Consider the following 23,610-nt stretch of genomic DNA (forward strand, 5'->3'; position numbering starts at 1 on the left):
ATAAAAACTAATGAGAGAGAAAAAAAACTCAATTAACTCTGTGTTTGAGAATGTTGCTGATGTCCAGGTCATAAAGTGCTCTGCTGCTATTGGCTGTGCGCCAGATTATACGAACTGATTTACCGGCAGTCACGTGTGGTTCGCGAGTCTCCGGAGCGGGGAGGTATTTAAATGAGCTCCCTTTCACGTCGCCGAGATAATAACAGACTGAAATAATCAAAGTTTGAAGGCGGTTGAGGAGTTACTTCACTTCCTCTTTTTCTCTCTGTCTTTCCAGTTGGGTAATACCTCCTGTTCAGTTCAGGGTTTGCTTCAGTTCCTGTTACATGATGGCTGAAATAAAGCGTTAGTTAGGAAAATGTGGCGGAGGGTCGGGTGCCGTCTATCATAACAGCCTCGGTTGAAGCCGTTGGAGTGCTTCTGTGTTGCTCAGCGGAATATCTGTCAGCTCTAAATGCATTTGAACAGCGGATTTGTCTGAGGTCTGATTACAGGATAAAAAGATGTACACTTTCCAACTTGTATTTATCCTGGCTGGAATCTCATCCATTCGTGCTGGTAAGTCAATTTTAGCATTTTATGCGTCGCATAGTTGGAAAACAAAATAAGTATTAAAGGGGTTTCCAGATATGCTGAGCAATAAAACTCAGTTCTGGGCTTTATGGGAAATGCCCATTTTTTGTTCTACTTTCAGTAATGAAGGGTAGCTACTCTTGCATGTGTGCTTAGACCCAAATTTACCTACAAATATTCTCACTTTGAAAGAATAATAACCTCCAGCATTTTAAATAATTATGATCTGAAATAAGATCAGAATCCTAAACTTTTTAACTGTATCAGAGTTTTGCTTTGAATGGTGTTATTTCTGTTTAAGTATGCATTACTAAGAATGACTCGTTTTTCTTCTAAAAGCAAAGATCCGGATAGGTGGTAACCATATGTGGCTCCATTGATTTAATAAAACACCTCATTTTTTAACCAAAGTGAACAGAACCTGATGAAATGTCTGACAATCCTTCTCCGATTACTGAAAATCAACAAATATTCTACATGGAAGTGTCCCTGCTTGTCTAAATATTTTCCATGAGGACTAGAAGAGAAAAAAAACAACAACTTATGCAATAACAAATCTAATCAGATTGAAAAGTTACAGTGCTTTTCCTTTCTAACTTGTACAAGGTTACACCTATTCTGGGAACTCCTCTAATGGTCTGTTGCTTTTCTTTATAACAGATGATCGCATTGTCCTTTTTAGATAAGTTAAAGTAACAACACAACAATTAAATATTGTAAAACTAGACCATCCTTCTTCAGTGTAACAGTTTTATCAGGAGAAATGTGCTAAATAATCTAAACTATCCAAACTACATTACAAACTACATTATTAACAAGTCTTTATACATGTTTTCCCAACTTGAGGGTGAGGTACCTCCAAAGGGCCAGGGAGACCTCCGGTAGTCTCATTGATTCATGGGACTCAAACACCATGAATCAAAGGTAAAATATGTATTAACTCTGGCATAATATTCTTCACCGGTTTTATAAAACTATGAAATTATTTGTTAATGTTTCAATTCGATTCAATTCAATTTTATTTATATAGCGCCAAATCACAACAGCAGTCGCCTCAAGGCGCTTTATATTGTACAGTAAGTAATGTTAAGGTCGTGTCTCTGTCATGCCACCACAGGGGGCACTGACCTCTTGGAAGTCAGGGAACAGGGTACATATGGTGCTAAGCATGAGAAAAGCAGCTTGATTCAAACCAAATGCAGTGCAATACACGTTTCAGACATCACACCTGTTCAGAGGAATTTTGAAGATTTAGTTTGTTATTGTTCAGTCACTAAATGTGAGTCAGAGCACCAGCGATCGTAGTTTTCACAGAAATTTCTCAGAAATTTTTCTTTTTAATTGATGACGGTGTAAGAGTTGATGCTGTTTGGAGCATGTCATCTTGTTTACATAGCAGACTCAGGGTCGTGTCAGATCGTCACGATGCTATTATTTGTAATAATGAATCTCAAAGAGCTCATGTACCGTTAATGTGAACTGAAATCTTTCTGTGGCTGCTTCACATAATAAGCTTTAAACCTGAAACTGTTAGTGAGCACTAACAGAAAGTATTGTGAATTGATAGCATACTTTCCATGAATCCCCCCTGAGGCATTCTGCAGTATGTTACAGATGCAAGGATGAGGATCAGGCGTAGGAACTTGAAATGAGACATTGTGGGAATCTGACTAAACTGCTTTCTGATCTAAATAAAGGTTCACAGGCTTCTAGATTTACATTATTCAAGTCACTGATTGTGATTGGGCCTTGGACCACCCCAGACTCTGTCTATTCTCTACTCTCAGTGCCCAAACAATAATCTTTTTTTTTTAAAATAACTATAAGCTTCTCTAAGGATGTAAGGCTTAATCTACACAAAAACAAGCAAAAATTCATTTTTCAAAAACGTCTGTTGAGAAGTGGATCATGGGTAGGTTTTCAAAGCGTAAGCTATTGCATTTCAATTAAGTGTTATTGTTTCCAGGGTTATGGCATTACTGGCCTGCTATGCTGCTTGTCTTACTGTAGCTAGCACCTGGGATTTTCCTGCTGTAACTCATCAGAATGCCTCCAGTTAACACAGACATGGCAGTAAAAACTGTTTAAAATACTGAAGATATGTCCATCCTGCTGATTGATGATCGAGCTTTTCAGGATGATCACAGTTAAGACTCATTAAAAAAACAAAAACAAAACAAAAACTACCTGATTCAACGCTGGCTGTCTAAAATGGAAACTTCTGGTCATCAAAAAATAAGCTTTAAATGTTACATGGAACGAACCTGTTACAGCTAAAACTTGCACAAGCATGCCAAATTAAGTAAAGTTGTGAGCAAGCTATAAAGTCATCACATTAAAGGATGGAATAAGCATGATGAGTTTTTCCAGGTAAGAAAACTAACCTGGGCATGGACGGTGTTATGGTGTAGCTTTGATGAAATTACAGAACGAGTCATCAAAGAAAGTCTTGTGTATCATATCGTATTCATTTTAGGCTGCTGACATACTTGATTGACTCATTCATCTCAGTTGCGAAACTTCTACGTTGCAGCAAACAGTGCAAGAACAGCAAGAATAAGAAAAAGATTTTTCTTGATAGCTTTGCATTATTCTGGATGTTACACTGGTTATTTTTGCATTTCGAATGCTATAGATTAATGTTTTAACACTTTTAGTGATCGTGACTTTATTACATTTAAATCTTTGCATAAGATGCAAAGCCTAATTAACAAAACTTTCTCTTGTATCACATTCAGTCTCCAGTTTGCACAGATTTTTCTGCTGATTTAAAATTGTGTTGGACTAAGAAGTGGGATTAGATTACAGTTAGGTGAGCAAAAAGTCTCAAGCCACTCCTCATTTATTTATATTTTCTTGAGAAAATGGGGAAATAACAAGCTTAAAAGTCAATATTTGGTATGACCACCTTTATTTTTCAGCACAGCCCAAACTTTTAGGAATAATTCTCCAGGCTCCTTGAAGAACATTCAAAGCTCTCCTTTGGATGTCGGCTGCCTTTTTGTTCTGTTCTGTGTCAAGATGATCCCACACTGCTCGATAAAGTTGAGGCAGATCCATGAATGATAGTGCTACATTGTGTGTTTTTTATATCCTGGTATGCTTTCACTGCATTGGTGTATTTGGGATTATTGTCAGGTTAAATAATGAAGCCATTTCCAGTCAGGTGCTTTCCAGATGATACTTCATGGTGGATCAAAATTTAGTGGAACTTTTCTGTGTTTGGGTTCACATCTCAGGTTATTTTTCAGGTTTTTGTTAACTTTTTTCCTCTTTCTTGAGGACACGTTCATGTGATCATGTGCTGCAGAGTATCTTTTTTACTGCTTGCCACTTCTTCTTTTTTCCTCAGTTACTTTTAAGGACACACTGCACACTATGCTGACATATGCAGAGGTTTCGACTAATTCGCTCTTTGGGAACCAACTGGTTGATGCAAAATCCTATTTTATGCCTGTCAGACTGTGTTTTTAAGACTTTCCAAAAACCTAGAGAACTATTCCTTTTTTTTTTTAAAGAAAAATGACAAGAAAGTCTGATTTCCTGGAAGCAAAAATATGAAGAAATGAGAATTGGTTCAAGAAAAAGAAAGGAAGCTGGGTAAGAAGAACTTCGTATTCTCAGAGTAGCAGACTATGACCCAACCCAAGTGTAAAAAAAACCCTCTGTACAAGAGGAAGTGTGGGCTAAATACAAAAAAAGTGAACAAACAGTCGAGGCTGGTATTGTTGCAGTAAGGAGTCAGACCAAAATGTAGCACTCAGAAACAAGGGTTAAAACTAACAAGCAGCTTTATTGCTGAACTTCAACTAACCACAAAATAATGCAGGTTAAAAAATAAGAAATACACTCTTTAAAGAGGGAAAATCAACAAGAAGCAAGGACACAGCCAAGAGGAAGAACTGAGACAATATATATTCACACAGAATAATGAAGGGAAGGGAAACAGGTGGGATCACAGCTGGGGCTCATTACAACTGACAAAAGGAAATAGAAATACAAATAAGATACAAGTAAGAACAGACACCAAAATAAAACAGGAAAAAACAAAGCACAAATGCGCAGGCTTGACACAATGACAGAAAGGTGAGCAAACACTGAGAGACCAGACAGACACGGGGACACAGGTGAGGAAAGGGGTAAGAAAAGATGATGAGTTAGATAAAACCAAGACACATGGACTCAATGAGACATAATCAGAGAAGAAGAATTTAGAAGTTGAGTGCTGGAGGAAATAAAAAGAATAAAATGAAGTGGTCCTTATAGATCTTTTTTCTACTCTACCTGAGCACTCTACAACATGCCTCAGTCACCCGTTCACACCCATTCATCCATCCATCCATTTTCTTCCGCTTATCCGGGGCCGGGTCGTGGGGCCAGCAGCCCAAGCAGAGAAGCCCAGACCTCCCTCTCCCCAGCCACCTCCTCCAGCTTACCCGGAGGAACACCAAGGCGTTCCCAGGCCAGCCGAGAGATATAATCTCTCCAGCGTGTCCTGGGTCTGCCCCGGGGGTCTCCTCCCAGTGGGACATGCCTGGAACACATCACCCAGGAGGTGCCCAGGAGGCATCCTTGTCAGATGCCCGAAACACCTCAACTGGTTCCTTTCGATGTGGAGGAGCAGCGGCTCTACTCTGAGCCCCTCTCGAATGGCCGAACTTCTCACCCTATCTCTAAGGGAGAGGCCAGCCACCCTTCGGAGGAAACCCATTTCCACCGCTTGTATTCGCAATCTCGTTCTTTTGGTCACTACCTACAGCTCGTGACCATAGGTGAGGGTAGGGACGTAGATCAACCGGTAAATTGAGAGCTTCGCTTTTACACTCAGCTCTCTCTTCATCACAACAGACCGGTGCAGCGTCCACATCACTGCAGCCGCTGCACCAATCTGTCTATCGATCTCCCGCTCCCTTCTCCCATCACTCGTGAACAAGACCCCGAGATACTTAAACTCCTCCACTTGGGGCAGGGTCTGGTCCCTGACCCGGAGTGGGCACGGACGAGACCAAGACACCCATTCATGCAAGCGCTTTTTTCCTATGCTTTAGTGCTTTCTGTGAGCCAGCTGTTTTCCCTGTTTCTATGCATCTGATAACCTAAGCAATCCATCTGCCGGCTTCAGTTTTTGCTACAGAGACAAAAGAGTTTTTTCAATTACCTTAATTAAAATGATCATTTCCTCCAGGCCCCAACAGCAACACCTGCAGTGTTTACCCTAAAGATCTATACATCAAAGCGGGAGAGAACATCACGATAACATGTCAGAGCGCGTGCGATGGCACGAGCAAAATCTACTGGAAACTGAACAACGATCGCATTGATGATAGCCTGTCCAGCATGTTGAACCGCACACACACAGTCTTGTCACTCAGAAATTTCACTCACCCTCGTGCGACATTGCAGTGCTATACTGCAGATACTCAGCAAGTCATTGGAGGCACCATTATAGAAACGTACTGTAAGAAGTCATTTTCTTCCATTACCAACATAAATATAGTTGAGCATTCCTGCATTAAAGGGAAATGTAGGACATTAATAACTTAATTTCTCTTCAGCAGCAAAACCCAGAAATATTTCATGTGTCCATTATAAGCTTAATCAAGAGGAAAGCGGTGGCTTAGACAGCCTCACATGCACATGGGAGCATCACATGAATCCCCCAGTGAACTATGCCGTAGAGAGGTAAGTTTTGTATTTTCTTTCTCTTGTGTATAACAACTAATGTAGATTTTTTTTCCCTTTGTTTTAATGCTTCTTAAATTATTTAATAGATTTTTCTTTCCTTCAGTGTTTTTTATAAACAAAAGGAAATTTTACAATGCCACTCAAAGAAAACAACATGCACACTCACAGAACTATTCACACTTCGAGATGACAACATCACTGTTACCGTGAAAGCCACAACTCATCACTGGAATGTTTCCTCTGAGCCTCGTACATTTGCGCTACATGACATAAGTAAGTGACATGGATTACATTGCATATAACTATATTTATGAATGTTTTTGATGATGTTGAAATGTCTGCTACTCAGGTAAAAGTCTTCCCCCAAAGGACCTAGAGGTGGCTGACTCTGCAGGTTCGCTCTCAGTTAAATGGCGACGACTTTCTCCGTTAGAGCCGGGTCGCTGTGAAGTCAAATGCAGGAAAGTACGTTGCTCTTTCATTACATGCACAGCTGCTCACTTTGAAACAATAACAAGAATTAGTTACGACACTGCCATAAAAATGCTGAATGAAACACAACAGTTTCAATGACGATGACCACAAGTTATGTCATTTTCATACGTTAAACAGCAAGTTACATAAACAGATTTCCAGGAAGACAAAATAAAAAGGAAGTCCCAAAAAATGTGTCATCTCGATCTACAGTCATGTCAAAAAACAATTTTCCCACTGGAATTAAGAGAGTAAGCAGCAGCTTGATGCTGCTATGCAAATGCACTAGATTAACTGATGAGCAAGTGTAACTAGCACTAACATAATCAGACAGTCTTTCTAGGAATTAATTTCCAAGTAAATTCGCCTCCAGGTCAAACTTTGAAAGGACTCTTCAGGAGTCAGTTAGCATGTGAAATTTTAAACTTAATGACAGCAAAATTAGAAAACGACTGAACAAGTAAGACTTGTTTGGAAGGGATGCCAAGAGAAAGCCTCTTCTCTCTAAAAGGAACATAGCAGCACAGAAATGTTTGGCCATAATGCACACGACCACCAAACACAACATATCAGCACAAACAGCTCATAGCAGCTGTCACAGGACCTGGGCCCCTTGTAGTCATTGAGTCAACTATGAACTCCTCTGCAAGTATTCTAGAGTCAGATGGGACGAGTATATCTGATAGTTCAAGCTTTGCTGGAACCGGGCATGTGCAACCGGACAGTGATCCCAAGGACAGCAGCAGAGCTACACAAGAATGGCTGAATTTCACTGAAAAAGAAATTAATAAAGCTGTTGCAATGACCCATTCAATGTCCAGTCCATCTGACTGAAATGCTGCGGCGGGACATTACGAGACAAATTCCCACAAACCTCAATGAAGCAATGTGAGAAGCATGTGAGAGACTGATGAAGTCAAACAGAAAATGGCTACTTCGATTTGTTGCTGTTAAAGTTTGTTCTACAAGCTATTAAATCCTGGGCTGTACTTATTTCATCTCATGTGTTGTGGAAGTTTAACTTAATAAAGCCCGCAGACAAACGGTGAGCGTAGCTGGCATCCTTTAATTAAAAAGAACAAAAAACCCAAACTTGGTGGGAGCAGCCATCGCGGGGCAAATGACCAGCAGAGTCTCTCCTGAACCCAGAACAGCCCTGGGTTTAAATACCTTCTACAGAAACAAAAGGCAGTGCACAGCTGTTTACACTCCCTTGCTACCTGATACAGTGGTTGAAAACAAAAGACTTGTCTGCTTCCTCCCAACTTCCTGAAATAAAATCACATGGCTGTTCAATGGCATGAATAAGGTGTGAGACATTGAGACCTGCTAAAACCCAAGTAAATAATGTGAATAATACATAAATAAAGGAAATTCTAATACACATGTTAATAGTTTTGTCTAGAGTCTTGTGAAAGTTAATTTAGTTGGTTAAGCAATAATGTTTTAAAATAGTACCCAATATGTGCCTTAGCTAAAGATTTCTGTCCAGAAAAAAATTATATATCTAGTCATAAACAGTATTTGCGTCATCAGATGCAAAAGTGCAGATGGTATAAACTGCTATAAAGCTGTGGAATGGGAAATAAAATGTAGACACTATATAAGCTCTTTTTGTTTCTGCCAACATGTTTGCAATATTTAACCCTTCATGGCTAACTGGGGACTTGTTTCACTTCCAGGTTTTAGCTGGAGGAGAAATTGTCGAGGTAAGGAAAAGCTGGCTTGTCTCAAACCTCTAATCTCTGCGGTATTTGAGGAATGCAGAAATAAAAACACATTTGCTGCACAGGTAGTGAAGGTAAAACACAAATTAGATAACCTGTAATCACCTAAAAATCATATGCAGTGGTCCCTCACTATAATGCGGTTCACGTTTCGCAGCCTCGCTGTTTTGCAGCGCATTGTGTTCTGCGTCCTGATTGGCTGTAGACCATTATCAATCAATCTCGTGCTGTGTCTCCTGCACAGTATAGAATGCGTTCAGGTAGTCAAATTTACATAAATCTTCGAGCTGTGGCAGTGTGACTCTGAAGAGCTGTACTGTATGTTTGTAAGTTTTCTCCCCAACAAACTCAACAATGTTGACTAAACGTTTTTGCACCGTCAAAGGCAACCAAGGGTTCCTTTGTTTTCATTCTATAATACTGGACTTATTTTTCTACGAAGGTTTGAACTTTGAGAGTGTTTAAACAAGAGATAAAAGTGTGAAAATCTTCATGCCTGTCTGAGAAAAGTGCATAAAGTGTGTAGTGACGGGTTTTTACAGCCTTAAAACATTTATAATAATTGTAAAAAAACCAAAAATTAACAAAGTCGGCTACTTCGCGGATTTCACCTAGAGCTGTACTGTATGTTTGTAAGTTTTCTCCCCAAGGGACATAAAGCTGTGGAATGGGAAATAAAATACATACATGAGGGACATAATGGATATACTGTGCTAGTTGGAAGAAACAAATAGAAAATAAATAAGCAGCATGTGATATTTCTATAGCTGAATATTTAGGCTGTATCCATAACTGACGCAATTGATTTCTCAGTATATTCATTTTTAACTTCATTATAAAATATTTTCAGCATTCAATTTTGACAGCGATTTGTTTCGAAATGTTTCTAAGAATTAAAAAATATTATAATACTAATATTATAATATTCCTTTTAATTAAGTTACAATTAATTATCTTTAGATAAGATTAAACATTACTTTTAACAAATAAAAACATTCAGCTAAAGGATGACTTCTGGCAAATAGTGGTGACATTTGGCAAGAAAAGTATTTTACTTAATGTAATAAATTATTTAAAAAGAAATCTAAAACTCCTCAACTTCAAAAAAGTTCCTTGTTGCATGGATTTTTTTCCCTGGATAATCAATTCAACAAAATAAAAAATAAACCTTTATAAATCTCGATTCTTTTTAAACATGCACCCTATAAATTTAGTGACTGTTGGTAAAAGCTTTGAGTATGTTTTAGAAGTGAAGTGATGTTCCTAAGAAGAAATGTTTGTTTCTCCTAGTGTGACCACAGTGAGACTGGAAACAATACAAGACCATATTGTCTACTAAATGATGAAGCTAATGGGTCCATCATGATCAACAATGTGGATTCCTGCACTACCTACGGCTTTTCAGTACGCTGTGTTTTGGGGAAGGCCATCTGGAGTGACTGGAGCAAGGAAAAACTACATATGACCAAACTAAACAGTAAGCATGGGTGTAACTTTGTGCTGAACATTGGGGGGGTCAAGATCTCTGAAATGAGTAAAGAAAATCAACAGCCTTGAATTGGGATACAGCCCATGTGTTTGCAACAAACCGTTTATTTTGCAAATCGAGCTCAACACTGCCCCTAGCGTCCTGGAACACTTCCGTTGTGTTTTGGAGTTTGCCTGTGTTTTGTATTTTGTATGCGTTTTGTATTTTGTACGTGTTTTGGAGTTTGCATGTTTTGTATTTTGTACGTGTTTTGGAGTTTGCATGTGTTTTGTATTTTGTACGTGTTTTGGAGTTTGCATGTGTTTTGTATTTTGTACGTGTTTTGGAGTTTGCATGTTTTGTATTTTGTACGTGTTTTGGAGTTTGCATGTTTTGTATTTTGTACGTGTTTTGGAGTTTGCATGTGTTTTGTATTTTGTACGTGTTTTGGAGTTTGCATGTGTTTTGTATTTTGTACGTGTTTTGGAGTTTGTATGTGTTTTGTATTTTGTACGTGTTTTGGAGTTTGCCTGTGTTTTGTATTTTGTATTTTGTACGTGTTTTGGAGTTTGCACGTGTTTTTTATTTTGTACGCGTTTTTTATTTTGTACGCGTTTTTTATTTTGTACGCGTTTTTTATTTTGTACGTGTTTTTTATTTTGTACGTGTTTTGGATTTTGTACGTGTTTTGTGCTTTGGAATTTGTAAGTGTTGTGGAGTTTGTACATGCTTTGTCTCTAGGGGCCACCTTAGGTTTGAGGCCCTGAGAGGGAACATTATCAAGGAATGTTAAAGGAATGAAGTCTGAAACATTTTGAGTTGCAGGTTTGGACTTGAATGTGATAATACAAAGTCAAAAGTTTAGTCTTTTATGCTGTGTAATATGACTGTAGTGTTTAAAAAAAAATACCTCCAGAGAACCGATGTCATGTAACACGAAGATGAGGGTCAGTCTACAACTTCTGCAGCAGAATTACTAAAAATAATGAACTGCGATGGACTTGCGGTCTTTGACGTACCCCGCAGCTCACATCGAGAGAGCTTGGATAGGCTCCAGCTCCCTCCGTGACCCCGAACTGGAGAGGCAGTTCACAAAGTGGATGAATGATTGAATTATTCGCTGTAAACACGTAGTTGTTTGCAGCGGTTACCATGAGCTCCAGGATATTATTTAACGTGTGAACAGACACACTGCTTTCTCCTTTCTTGGCTTCAGACCAAAACCGTTGACAGTTTTCAAATATAATAATATTCCTGCCTGCGTAAAATAGTTTTTCTTATTTTGACCTTTTACAGAGAATCATGTCAACCTGCGCCTGTGGAGAAAAGTGTCTGAACTGGAAGAAAATGGACTTAGAAAAGTCCGTGTCATGTGGAAGGTAAGGAAATATCTCATTGGTGTCTTTAAACAGCAGATTTCTGTATGTTCTATTTTTTTATGTGACAAGCTTCAAATTATCCACACAGGGTATTCCTAAAGACTGTGGAGGCACATTTGATTACACCATAAAACAAACTCATGACAGTGAACACATGACTGGAGGGAATTATACCTTCTGTGGCAACACAACTTGTGATGTTGTTGTAAACCAAGATGCACACAGAATAAATCTCACAGTCTTCCAGAATAAAGAAGTTCTTGTGGTGAAGTCAGTTTATGTTCCGGCCGTTGGAGAGAGTAAGTTTAAATGCTTTTTACTGAGCATTTTTAATGGGCAATTATTATTGATGTACCAGATTGCTTCAGTTTAATGGACAAAGGCTTTGCTGTGTTGTCAAGCAATTTGCTTCTTTTTTCTTTCACTTTATCTAATCGGCAGGCCTTCCTCAAGTTACCAACATCCAGACCTTATCTGATGACAAAGTTATTAAGGTCAGCTGGATGGCTCCTATGCAGCCAGTCAGTGGGTATAAAATTGACTGGACCCAGGATGGAAGTCAGTACCACTGGAAAGAGAGCGAGTACACGAATGTAACACTCAGCGGTACGTTAGAGAGCAGTGTGATAACGATAAATTGATGACAGGCTGATAGATGGATGTTTAATAAATTCCAAGGGAGCCTTGTGGCTGGAATCTGAGTCATGCCGATTTATTGGCAAAGACATGATCCATTTGTGTCTTATCTTCCAGCATCATTGGTTCATGGGTGTAGCAAATTATGCATAGCCTGGGTGAGATAGATGTTAAAAGCTGCTCTGTAATCCATTATACATTCTACAGAAAAACAGTTATTTCTTGAAAACTGTGTCCTGAGATGTGTTGCAGTTTGCGGTGTTTCTTTGTGCTCAGTTGTGTTTAAGCAAGCAGAGGAACAGCCAGGCTAAATAGATTTACTCACAATGTTTCTGTGAAGGTCTGGTTCCACGGACCAGGTAAAATCTGTTTCTTGTTTTTTTTTAAGTATTAGAAAAGACACTATTTTTCAAAGGTTAACAAACAAGGACAATCACCGAAATAGATCCTGTATTTGTATTCTTCATTTCCATTTAGTTTTTGTAGGTCTGCTTCAATAGCATCTGTGTTTACTTATGCTAGGAAGCTGCTTATTGTGAAGCTATTACTTAATTTTTTCTTGTTTATCACAGTTCTCACCCAAGTGCCTTTCATAGTGTCCCCACTTTTATTTCTTCTACATTTCTAACCCTGTAGTCATCTCAGGGCTTCTCAAATCTTCTCTCATAACTCTTTGGATGCCTTCAAACCTCAGATGAGGAAACAGATGACCTAAACTATTTAATTATAAGCATAACTGTTAAAACAAATAAATCATTCTCATCCATTGTTGCACACATATTAAATCTGAAACGTATACTAGATTATAATAGATACTAATCCCAAGAAGCATTTCATCATATAAACAGATCATAAGAACCACTTCACTTGGTGCACTTGGAGCTTTGGTATGTTTAGATTACACAGCTTTTGGTACTTTAGTTATACTCTTGATAGGCTTCTAGCTAAAATATTACCATAGCTAAAGGCGGTATCATATAAAGCATAGAACAAATTCAAATTTGGCACTAACAGCACAAAACTCCTCTAAGGGATGCACGTAATCACTGTTGAGCTGTGTGGCTAAAAAGCTAAACAAGTATGCTGTAACAGTCACTTGCTAGTTCTCTGTCATCAGTTTTCAGACTAGTCTTCCCCCTCTCTTACAGGCCTCCAGGAAAAAAAGCCATATAATATCACAGTAACGCCCCTCTTTGATGACAAGACAGGTCAGGGCACAAAAGTCCTTCATGTTTGCTCCAGTTTTGGAGGTAAGTAATTCAGATGTTTGGATGTATACACTACCAGCAAAGGTTTGGACACACCTTATCATTTAATGATTTTTCCTTGTTTTTATGACTATTTACATTGTTCTCACTGAAGGCAACAAAACTATGAATAAACACATATGGAATTATGGAGAAAATAGTGCTGTCAGCGTTAATGTTGTTAAAAATGACGTTAACGCCATAACTGCAACCCATAACCGACTGGCTGCACGGCGCAAATGCATTAACGAGCTAACTGCGCTGAAGCGTTGACGCCGTGCAGCCCTCACACGGGGCGAGACGCGTTAACTCACTAACAGAGATTTGCATTAATGCGGTTATGGCGTTAACGTCATTTTAACGAGATTAACGCTGACAGCACTAGTAGAAAACAAAAGAATGTGAAATGATTAAAAAAATGTTTTATATTTTAGATTCTTCAAATTAGCCAACCTTTGTTTTGATTACTGCTTCACACACTCTTGGCATTTTCTCGATGAGCTTCGTGAGGTAGTCTCCTCAAATGGTTCTCCAACAGTCTTGAAGGAGTTCTCAGAGATGCCGAGCACTTGTTGGCCCTTTTGCCTTCACTCTGCGCCCATCTCATCCCAAACCATCTCGACTGGGTTTAGGTCAGGTGACTGTGGAGGCCAGGCCATTGGGCGCAGCACTCCATCACTCTCCTTCTTGGTCAAATAGCCTTTACACAGCCTGGAGGTGTGTTTTGGTGTCACTGTCCTGTTGAAAATCTAAATGATGGTCCAACTAAACGCAAACTAGATGGGATGGCATGTCGCTGCAGGATGCTGTGGTAGCCATGCTGGTTCAGTGTGCCTTCTATTTAAAATAAATCCCTAACAGTGACACTAGTAAAGCACCCCCGCACCATCACACCTCCTCCATGTTTCACGGTGGGAACCATGCATGTAGAGACCATCTGTTTACCTTTTCTGCATCACATGAAGACATGGTAGAACCAAAGATCGCAAATTTGGACTCATTAGATAAAAGCACAGATTTCCACTGGTCTAATGTCCTTGTGTTTTTTGGCCCAAACAAATCTCTTTTGCTTGTTGCTTTTCCTTAGTTGTGGTTTCTTAGCAGCTATTTGACCACAAAGGCCTGATTCATACAGTCTCCGCTGAACACTTGATGTAGAGATGTGTCTGCTACTGGAACTCTGTGTGGTATTTATCTGGGCTCTAGTCTGAGGGGCTGTGAACTTGCGATTTCTGAGGCTGGTGACTCGGATGAATTTATCCTCAGCAGCAGAGGTGACTCTTGGTCTTCCTTTCCTTGGGCGGTCCTCATGCGAGCCACTTTCATCGTAGCGCTTGATGGTTTAAGGCGACTGCACTTGGGGGACACGTCTATTTCTTGTTTCTCTTTACTTAGCTGGTTGGTTCTTGCACAACTGCAGTAACCAACCAACTGATGGTCCCAACCTCATTAAGAAAGCAAGAAATTCCACAAATGTACCCTGACGAGGCACACCTGTGAAGTGAAAACCATTTCAGGTGACTACAACATGTAGCTCATCGAGAGAAAGCCAAGGGTTTGCAGCACTGTCAACAAAGCAAAGGGTGGCTACTTTCAAGAATCTTAAATATAAGACATATTTATTTATCATTTTTTTCTTTGCTACATAATTCCATAAATGCTTGCTTCATATATTTGATGTATTCAGTATGTATAGGGGTAGGCAACTCCAGGCCTAGAGGGCCGGTGTCCTGGAGGTTTTAGATCTCACCTTGGGTCAACCTACCTGAATCAAATGATTAATTCATTACCAGGCCTCTGGAGAACTATTTCATGTTGAGGAGGTCATATAGGCTTTTAAATCAGCTATGTTGGATCACGTACACATCCAAAACCTGCAGGACACCGGCTCTCAAGGCCTGGAGTTGGACACCCCTGATGTAGAAAGTAGTAAATATAAAGAAAACTCATTAAATTAGAAGGTGTGTCCAAACTTTTGACTCATTCTGAAACAGTACTTTTTAAAATGCTGTCCCAAGCTGATGTTGCCCATGTCGCTCCTACAGATCCAGACAGCATTGCTATCACAGTTGTACCTAGCTACCGACAAGCCTTTGTGAGCTGGAATACGAAATCACTGAAGGAATGCAGCGGTGCTGTTCAAAGCTATACAGTCAACTACTACAAGACGCAGGATGTACTGTATCTCAGTGAGTACGCAACGCACTTGTGCGAAGTTTGCACACTTTCATATAACGCAACATTCATAGCATTTCTTTAATGGGTTTCTTCCAGATGTTACTGTGGATGGCAAAATGAGGAACGTCTCTTTAAAAGATCTGAGTCCAGACACCCAGTACACCGTCAATGTCGATGCCAGGGCTCTGACCGGAATATCAAAAAGCAGTGATGAGAAATTTACAACCACAAAATTTGGTAAGTGGTCTATAAGAGCTCTGACTTAGAGGAATGATTCAGAATGAGCCTGTGAGCGGATTATCTTTGGTTTGGTGCACCCAATACCACCCTGATACTAAGTTGGTGAATAATCAACAGATGCATCAGCACAATAATCATGCTTTGGCATGTCAGGCCAGTAAAGATTGTTATTTCAGTCAATAGTGACACAGTTTTATTTTTTCGTTTTGTTTTCTGGATTGAACAAAATACAGCAAAAAAATGTTTTTGCTTAGTTTAGTCCATTCAATGTCTGTGTAGTTTTATTTATTTTATGTTTTTTAGCAACCTTTATATTTAAATCCACTCAAAACATTCGTGAGTTAAATAACTCAATGGCTGTTGTTACCAGTCATGAACCTGTGTTTTCCTACAGTCGAGCTTTAACCAAACACAGCTCAACTGACTCATAGCAGTAATAACAGCCTAATCCCGACATCAGTGCCAAATATTAAAATTTGATGAGCCTCAGAGAAAATCTCTTTATGGCCTCGATACATGCCAAGGTAACTGTTTTCCAGCAGTTACCTTGGCATGTATCTAAGGACGCAAACAAATAGAAACATTCCTGAAAGTCAGAAACAGGATGCTGCAGTTTTACTGCTCTGAGACCCACAACAGCACTTATTTGCTGACGGCAGACTTGACAACTGCAGAAAAAGTTTAATAATTAATGACGGATCATTTATTTTCCATAAAATATTAATTGTTTTTACAGACAAAAAGGCGTGGCAGGATTTACTTTGCTATTGTAATATTATCTACAAGTCTATGACCATGGGCATTGCCATGGTCGAAATTGGTCACAGCACAACAGCAAAAACTGAACCAAAAACCTAAAACTCAACAACTACTCTGGTTATTAAGTGGTTTTGAATCTCCACATGCAGTCATGGTAACAAGAAAGTACACTCTCTTTCAGCTCAGGTTTTTTTGTATCAGGATATAATACAAGTAACGCAGTCGTTAGCAGGTCTTAAAATTAGGTAAATGCAACATTAAAGCAACTACAAAACATGACATATTATGCTGTGCCATTATTTATTTAACAAAGTAATCCAAAAATGCAGTGTACAATTAGACAGTGCAATTAGGTAAATGAACAAGTATGGCTTGTTTAGAAGAGTTGCACATGGCAGTTAGCTTAGGCATGCAAAGTTGCACCCGAACAAACCGAGACTTCCTGTCCTTTGGATGAAACCAAAGTGGCGTCATGAACTGGTCATGTAAGGCAGGCAGGAATGGACCCTAGATGCAGACTCATGGAGGTGAAAATGAACTCAGAAAGTTTTATCGGTTTTATTGCTGGATGGCTGTACTACAAAACTAACTAAATTTGGAATATACATGAAATTAAACACGCAGGTAGGCAGAACACACGGTGGGGAATGAGGGAGAACGCTGGACAGAGGGAAACAGAGGGCTTTAATATGCAAGGAATGACAAGGGAACAGGAAACACATGGGGAAGACAGCTAAGACAAATTAGACATGACGAGTGAGAGAAAGCAAAACTAAACACACTGAAGAGGGAATGCAAGATTTTCACAATAAAACAGGAAACAATGGTGATGACAATGATGACAGGCTGAGGAACAAAGATAAACATGAAAGGTGGGGAGACATGAAATGAAACACAAGGATGGGAAACCAGGCACAAAGACACACACACAACCCACATAAACACAGACACACAAAGAGGGACACAGAAGGACACAGACACAAGGGGAAATGTAATATTCAAGGAACTAAATGGGGAATATAAGAAACTCAATACGGAATAACTAAGACTACTAATGAAAGTGACTCAGGTCTGTTGCCCCAAAGGATACAGGAAATGTGCTGATTTCCACGACATAGTCATGTCTGATTTTAATGCATTTTCCTCTAAACGCTTGATGATTACTGACGTCATGACTTTTAGCCTCATTGTTTCTGCAGAGAGATTTCTCTAGAACAAAACAGTAAAGCATTTACAGTATATAATTTAATGAAGAAAAAACAGTATATACCTCTCTGCAGAAACAATGAGGCTGTATCCTTTGGGGCTACAAACCTGAGACATTCTTCTAGAGAAGTACGTCATGCAGCGGGTTGACGGGAACAATGAGGCGACTGCTGAATGTTACAGGTACTGTCAGAAAGCCACCAAAGGCAGATTACAGTATATAGGAGTGATACACCAGGCTTGTGATGTTCTCCTTTATAGTGGACAGAAATTATTTTTTGGAGTGGAACAAATAATTTGTGTGGCATCTTATTTAATGCAGAACACCTGATTGTTATTTAAATAGTTTGAAATGGTTATTTAAAAAAAGGTAAATTGCTGCAAATAACTTTGTTGTCTGCAAAACTTGTGCAGAGGATTTTAAAATTAGCAATTTATATTTGCATTTAAAGTTATGAAATATGATTCATTAAACATGTTTATGGTTTTTACAGTAAAAAATATAACTTTTTCTACTCGGATTTTATGTTATTTGTCTAATTTTAGATCTATTGTGTTACTACAGTTTGTCTAAATGAAAAAACTGTAGATTCAGACATGTGAGGTTGTGCTGAAAATAATGATACCAAACAAGGCAAAGTAAATAGTTTTTAAAGGTGAACTATAGCAGTAAAATCAAAAGTAGTCAAAAACGGCCAATTATAGTCTGGACCCAGAAGGTTAAACATTTTTTAAAGTAATGCAATAGTTACTTTTCCTAGTAACATATTACTTTTAGAATCTTATAACTCAGCTACTAACTCAGTTACTTTTTTGAAGAAGTAACTGGTAACTATAATTAATTACTTTTTGCCCAACACTGGACATGAGAGACTGATAAATTCATACCGAAAACAATTACTTTACATTTGTGTTGCTAAATGTGTTCTACGAGCTACTGAGTCACGAGGTATACTCGGTCTTTCACACAGTGCTTCTTCATTTTCACTTTTTTTAGACCATTTCACAGTGTTATATGTCACGAGCTGCTGTTGATCTCGGGTTATATTTACCTAATTTCGAGACATAAACAACACTTTAAAGTCATTTATTTTTATGTACACTTAAAATGGTACAAATGATCTATGTCTGGTGCTGATATCACCAATTTAAACCGTGAGAAGCAAGTAAATGGCCTGTATTTATATAGCGCTTTACTAGTCCCTAAGGACCCCAAAGCGCTTTACATATCCAGTCATCCACCCATTCACTCACACATTCACACACTGGTGATGGCAAGCTACATTGTAGCCACAGCCACCCTGGGGCGCACTGACAGAGGCGAGGCTGCCGAACACTGGCGCCACCGGGCCCTCTGACCACCACCAGTAGGCAACAGGTGAAGTGTCTTACCCAAGGACACAACGACCGAGACTGTGTTTGAGTGTGAAGTTGATTGGCTCATTAGGGCAAGGAGGGCAAGAGGAAGAGGTTTGAGCCACCCTTGCGATAAACACTTGTCTGTCTGGGTAGAACGTCACCCAGATAACAGTCAAGAAGTACCTGAAGCCGTCTTGACGTTGATTCACCTCCCTTTGGAACTATTTATCAACCATGAGAAGACACTGTGACAGATTGCCAGCCGACGGTTGATCAGTGTTAAGATATTTGTTTGCGTGCTAAGAACTAAGATCCTAACCTCTAATGTTATGACTCACTGGACTAGTATCTGAATTAAACCGAATGTTATGAACTTTTTCTTTTCTTTGCTGTGGTAATACTAATTATTTAAAATTGTATAAATCCAGTCAGTGATTTTTTAAGAGTGTTTAATGTCTGTTCTGCAAAGTGCTCAATGATCAATTGAAATGTCTTTAACAGATCCAGGGCTTGTTACTCCACTCAGTGTCGCTGGAAGCGTTATCATCTTCCTGGTGTTATTTCTCGGATTATGCATTGCTGTTCAGTAAGTTTCAGTCTCTTTTTGTTATTGATGATTTGTTACGAGCTCCTTTTGAATGCAAACACTGAACCAAAAACATTTCCAGGCCATCAATAGTGGAAGACAGGCTCTGATGTGTTAAGACATTGTGGTCATGTTGTGATTACATTTTTGGCACCAAACACTTCTACAGATTTCTTCCTAACGATGTGTTAATGATGTGTGTTATTTGTTTAGATGGAAGAAATTCCAGGAGAAGCCCGTGCCAAATCCAGCCCTCAGCTCTGTGGGTGTTTGGGCATCGCAAAGTCAACAAAAGGTGACGAGGATGTCATGGCCCTTGATTTATAATGATGAATTTTGCGGGATGGGGCGGTGATATTTTCACATGTAGTTTAGGCTTTTGAGTTATTGTTTCCTCTTCTCATTTTTACTTCGTTAGTTTGCTTTCTCATTTGTCTTCTTTTAGTTTTTCAGATTTATTTTTGTCCCCACCATCTGTTTTGATTATGTGCACATCTGTCCTGTTTTTCTCCCCGTTTCTAATCCCAAATCACTCCTTGGTGTATAAATAGTCCAGTCGTTGTGTCTGTTCACATGGGTTTTCTAGATTTTCTTTGTGCTCATGTGTCTCTGCTTGTTTTTAACTTCACTATGTGTGTTATTATCTGAGGCTGTCCAGTGGGATGCATTATATCTGCATTAATGTTGCTGAAGAAGTTGCATGATTAAATTGTAGGTTTTTCATTGTCAAGCAAAAAAAGGTAGAAATACATCAGCTTGTGCTTTCTTGAATTGTAGAGAAGCTGAATGTTATTCTATATTTCTGCTAAAGTGACTACTTGGTAATTTACTTTCACATTTTACAGTGTGAGGGTTTTCTGTTTTACCTTGTCACATGTGTCAGCAAACTGAGTCTCTCTGACTTTGTTGTGTTGAATGAAAAAAGCTGTTTAAGATGTTTTTTCTTGATCATTGCACATCCACCTCAAATTTCTGAGATCTGAAAAAAAGATTCTGTGATTTAATCAAAAAGTTAACTACCAAAATCTGGCGGCTGGATTAATAAAAAATAATAATTGGTATTTTCAGTTGTCCTGAAAGTGGTTTTCTGAATATCATCTTAAACAGTTTCCCCCCAGACTTCCTGAGGCCTATATTATAAAGGAAGTTCAACACAACCAGGCTTTCTTTGCCTTAGCTGGCTTGACAAAACATAAAACCCCAGTTGGAAATAAGCACTCAGCACTCTGATCAGGTTTATTAAAAACTATAAAAATTTGTATCCCACGGAGACACAAAAATCCCTTTAGTTTGTCAGAAATTAGTATTATGAAATTAGTTTGACTGAACAAGTATTTTTGGTGTGTTCTGTATTTTTGTAGTCACAGTTCTAGCAGTGAAGACAGATTAGGCTCAAGTATAAAAATATGCATACATTCTTTGTATTACCAAATCCATATATGCACGTTTACAATGCAATGATGGTGCGATACATAGTGTGTAACTTTAGAGCTGGGCTTAGCTTTATCTCTAGAGGAAGATGGCCTTACATTTGACTCTATTCAGTGACTCCAAGGTGACTGTAAAATTAGCCCACATGAATATTTGTGCTGATATGCTATGTTTGCATAACTGCAGAGAGCTCTAATATGTTCTGATGGCACTTCAGGTTTGAGTATAGTCATGCAGTCAAATACAGTCAAATGACACTGAGCAACATTTAGTAAGGTGCAATGTCTATAAATTCCTCAACTACTCCCAATGATAATCTCCAAAATCAATCTTACTGGGCTGACGGATATCGCAGGTCCATGAATAAACTGTCTTATGTGTTTGCTCCATTTCTTCAGTTTTCATTTTCTGTAATTTGTCAGATTACAACTGAAAAATCTGATCTAAAAATCAAATGTAAAATTTGGTGGAATTCGAGCTTCAGCGATTAAAACAATTCAAGTTGGAGGATTTTAAATGACCCTTTTCTCCCCTCATGTTTTTTTATGACAGCTATCACGGTCCAGATTCATAAGCATTCATGTGCTGCTCTTTATTTACCTGTTGCCATGGGGAATCCTGGTATCAGAGCTTCACCGATGATTGCTATCCTCTTTCACGCATGCATTCTTCACTCAGGGTGAACATAATCAGGGCTGTTTCAACTCTCTGAGTTTATAGCAACTCAGAGTTTATGCTTTGTTGAACCTGCTTTCTGGAATGGCACACAGATGTTTTACAGATGTTTTTTGTCATAGTTTGAAGTTTCTGTCTTGAACTCATTTATGTGTCCATGCACTGTGACTCCTTTAACATCTTCCCTCTTCCAGAGGTCCTCTATCCTGAGTTATCATGTCTATGTAGGGTTTAGCTTTCACTGACTACAGAAACAATCCATGCCCGAGTCTTGATAATATATAAAAGCTGCTGTAATTCATCCTAGCTTTTTGTTTTACGGCTCCCTTCTGTCTGTGTGTTTGTATCCATAGGGAATCTGCTTCCAGCCATTCAGAAATCCATCTGAAAGCCACTGTGATACAGTATACCCAGAGAAAGCGCAGAGCACATCTACCCCTTCATTAGTTACAGGCTATGATACTAACACAGCCAGTGAATACATAGTGGACTACGCAAACTCAGGAATGACTCTTGGTCTTTATACGGAGGATGAAAGTCCAGTTGAACCTGCAAAGACGCCTCCCTCTCCTGGAGAATCCACTGCATTAATTTCCTCAGACAGCAGCACAGCCAACCCCTATCGAAGTCAGAGTTCTGGGGAGAGTCCTGTCCCGGAGACTGAAAAACTGAGTAAGCACGTGCCAGTAAAACAGCAAGAAAAGGCATTACTTAAGACCATATATGTCACATTAGACATGATTGAACAAGATCATAAGAGGTGAGAGCAGTGAAGGTAAATGATGCAGATAGATTTGCAGTCAGTCAGCTGTGAAAGAAATAGATATGGTTTGATATGACTGTGTGTGTGTCATTAAGTTGCCTAGCACTGTGGAACAACAGGATACAAACATGTTTAACCGTTTTTGTGTATGTAGTAGCTGCTTTATTAGGTCATCTCAATGTATTCAGCCGTACAGGAAGAATAGGTTTCATTTAATGTGAAGAGATGAAAAGATTTAAGGATATGAGTTATCACCACTGAAAATATGATATAGTGTTCCCAGGATTTAGCATTCTAGACATGCTTTGCTATGACACTGATCCTGGTTTTATGTACAGTCTGTATTATAGTATTGTGATATTTTGTTGTAAATATTTTAGCCATGTATTATATGCTTGATGTTTGTTGAGGTGTGACTCGCTGCATTTCTTTTTGCTTTATCGCTTTGTGTCATTTGTAAACTGGAGGAGTCATTAAAATGTAAATGTTGTTATTGTGTTGATAAATATTCACCGTGCAGAAGCGTCTCTGCCATATGTCTTGTAAACAGACAAAAACAAAAAAGTATGGAATAAAGTGAATAAATGTTGTACTTGACACCCTGTTTTGTTATTTGATGACAAAATGTTTGAAGTATTCTGCATGTAACCATATATTAGTGTGAGCAAGGCTTTGTAATGTGCATGGCACTGAGTGTAATTGGAGAAACCACAGTACACATTCATAAGAAAGTGAGCCAGCTCACTTATATTTTCCACTAATGCACTGTTAGACTGGTGAAAGGGAAAAATGTGTTAATATTTCAAGATAAATTATGCACACATACACCAGTGTTCTATGGTGTTGTGTGGTGTACACTCACCTCCTCCATGAATTTGGCATAAACAACAGGATTGGATATATCCTGTCTTGTATCAGTGGTGCAGGCTGCTGCTGCTGGCGTATGGTTATGCGGGAAAAATTTTCAATCACAAAGCTCAGATCATCTCAAACTAATTTCTTCAACATGACAGTGAATTCCCTGTATTCAAATGGCCTCAACAATCATCAGAACTCAATCCAAAATAGCAGCTTTGGGAGGTGGTGTTACAGGGGATTTCCATCATTGATGCAGTCGGCAAATTTACACCAGCTGTGTGATGACATCATGTCAATATGAACCAAAATCTCAGAGGGATGTTTCCAGCACTTTGTTGAGTCTATGCCACAAATAATTAAGGTAGC

At 38.9% G+C, this 23,610-nt stretch overlaps 1 protein-coding gene across 5 annotated transcripts; it reads left to right on the top strand.

The window, feature by feature from the left end:
- Positions 1–168: 168 nt before the first annotated feature.
- On the top strand, positions 169–22,965 carry LOC308396534 (interleukin-6 receptor subunit beta-like). Of its 5 annotated transcripts, none has more exons than XM_080881915.1 (16): positions 169–558; positions 4,092–6,031; positions 6,129–6,255; positions 6,362–6,531; positions 6,608–6,723; positions 8,415–8,441; positions 9,750–9,936; positions 11,224–11,306; positions 11,395–11,605; positions 11,748–11,912; positions 13,091–13,192; positions 15,235–15,378; positions 15,464–15,604; positions 19,433–19,517; positions 19,731–19,812; positions 21,977–22,965. In XM_080881915.1, the coding sequence occupies exons 2-16, from the start codon at positions 5,911–5,913 to the stop codon at positions 22,385–22,387; spliced, it is 2,172 nt and encodes a 723-aa protein (XP_080738041.1). In that variant the 5' UTR covers positions 169–558; positions 4,092–5,910; the 3' UTR covers positions 22,388–22,965. The 5 variants fall into 5 exon arrangements, with proteins under 5 accessions (XP_080738041.1, XP_080738039.1, XP_080738040.1 ...); XM_080881913.1 differs by having other exon boundaries at positions 5,759–6,031; XM_080881914.1 differs by having other exon boundaries at positions 5,759–6,031; positions 6,132–6,255.
- Positions 22,966–23,610: the final 645 nt, after the last annotated feature.

The sequence above is a fragment of the Rhamphochromis sp. 'chilingali' genome (genome assembly GCF_963969265.1).
Source record: "Rhamphochromis sp. 'chilingali' genome assembly, chromosome: 5".
NCBI classification, from domain to species: domain Eukaryota; kingdom Metazoa; phylum Chordata; class Actinopteri; order Cichliformes; family Cichlidae; genus Rhamphochromis; species Rhamphochromis sp. 'chilingali'.

What these genes read in the sequence shown, in the direction of transcription:
- LOC308396534 (XM_080881913.1), top strand. Translation starts at nt 504, where the DNA reads ATGTACACTTTCCAACTTGTATTTATCCTGGCTGGAATCTCATCCATT. An exon ending in CACCATTATAGAAACGTACT is followed by an intron (nt 6,032 to 6,128) that starts GTAAGAAGTCAT and finishes ATTTCTCTTCAG; the next exon opens with CAGCAAAACCCAGAAATATT. An exon ending in CACGAATGTAACACTCAGCG is followed by an intron (nt 11,913 to 13,090) that starts GTACGTTAGAGA and finishes CCTCTCTTACAG; the next exon opens with GCCTCCAGGAAAAAAAGCCA.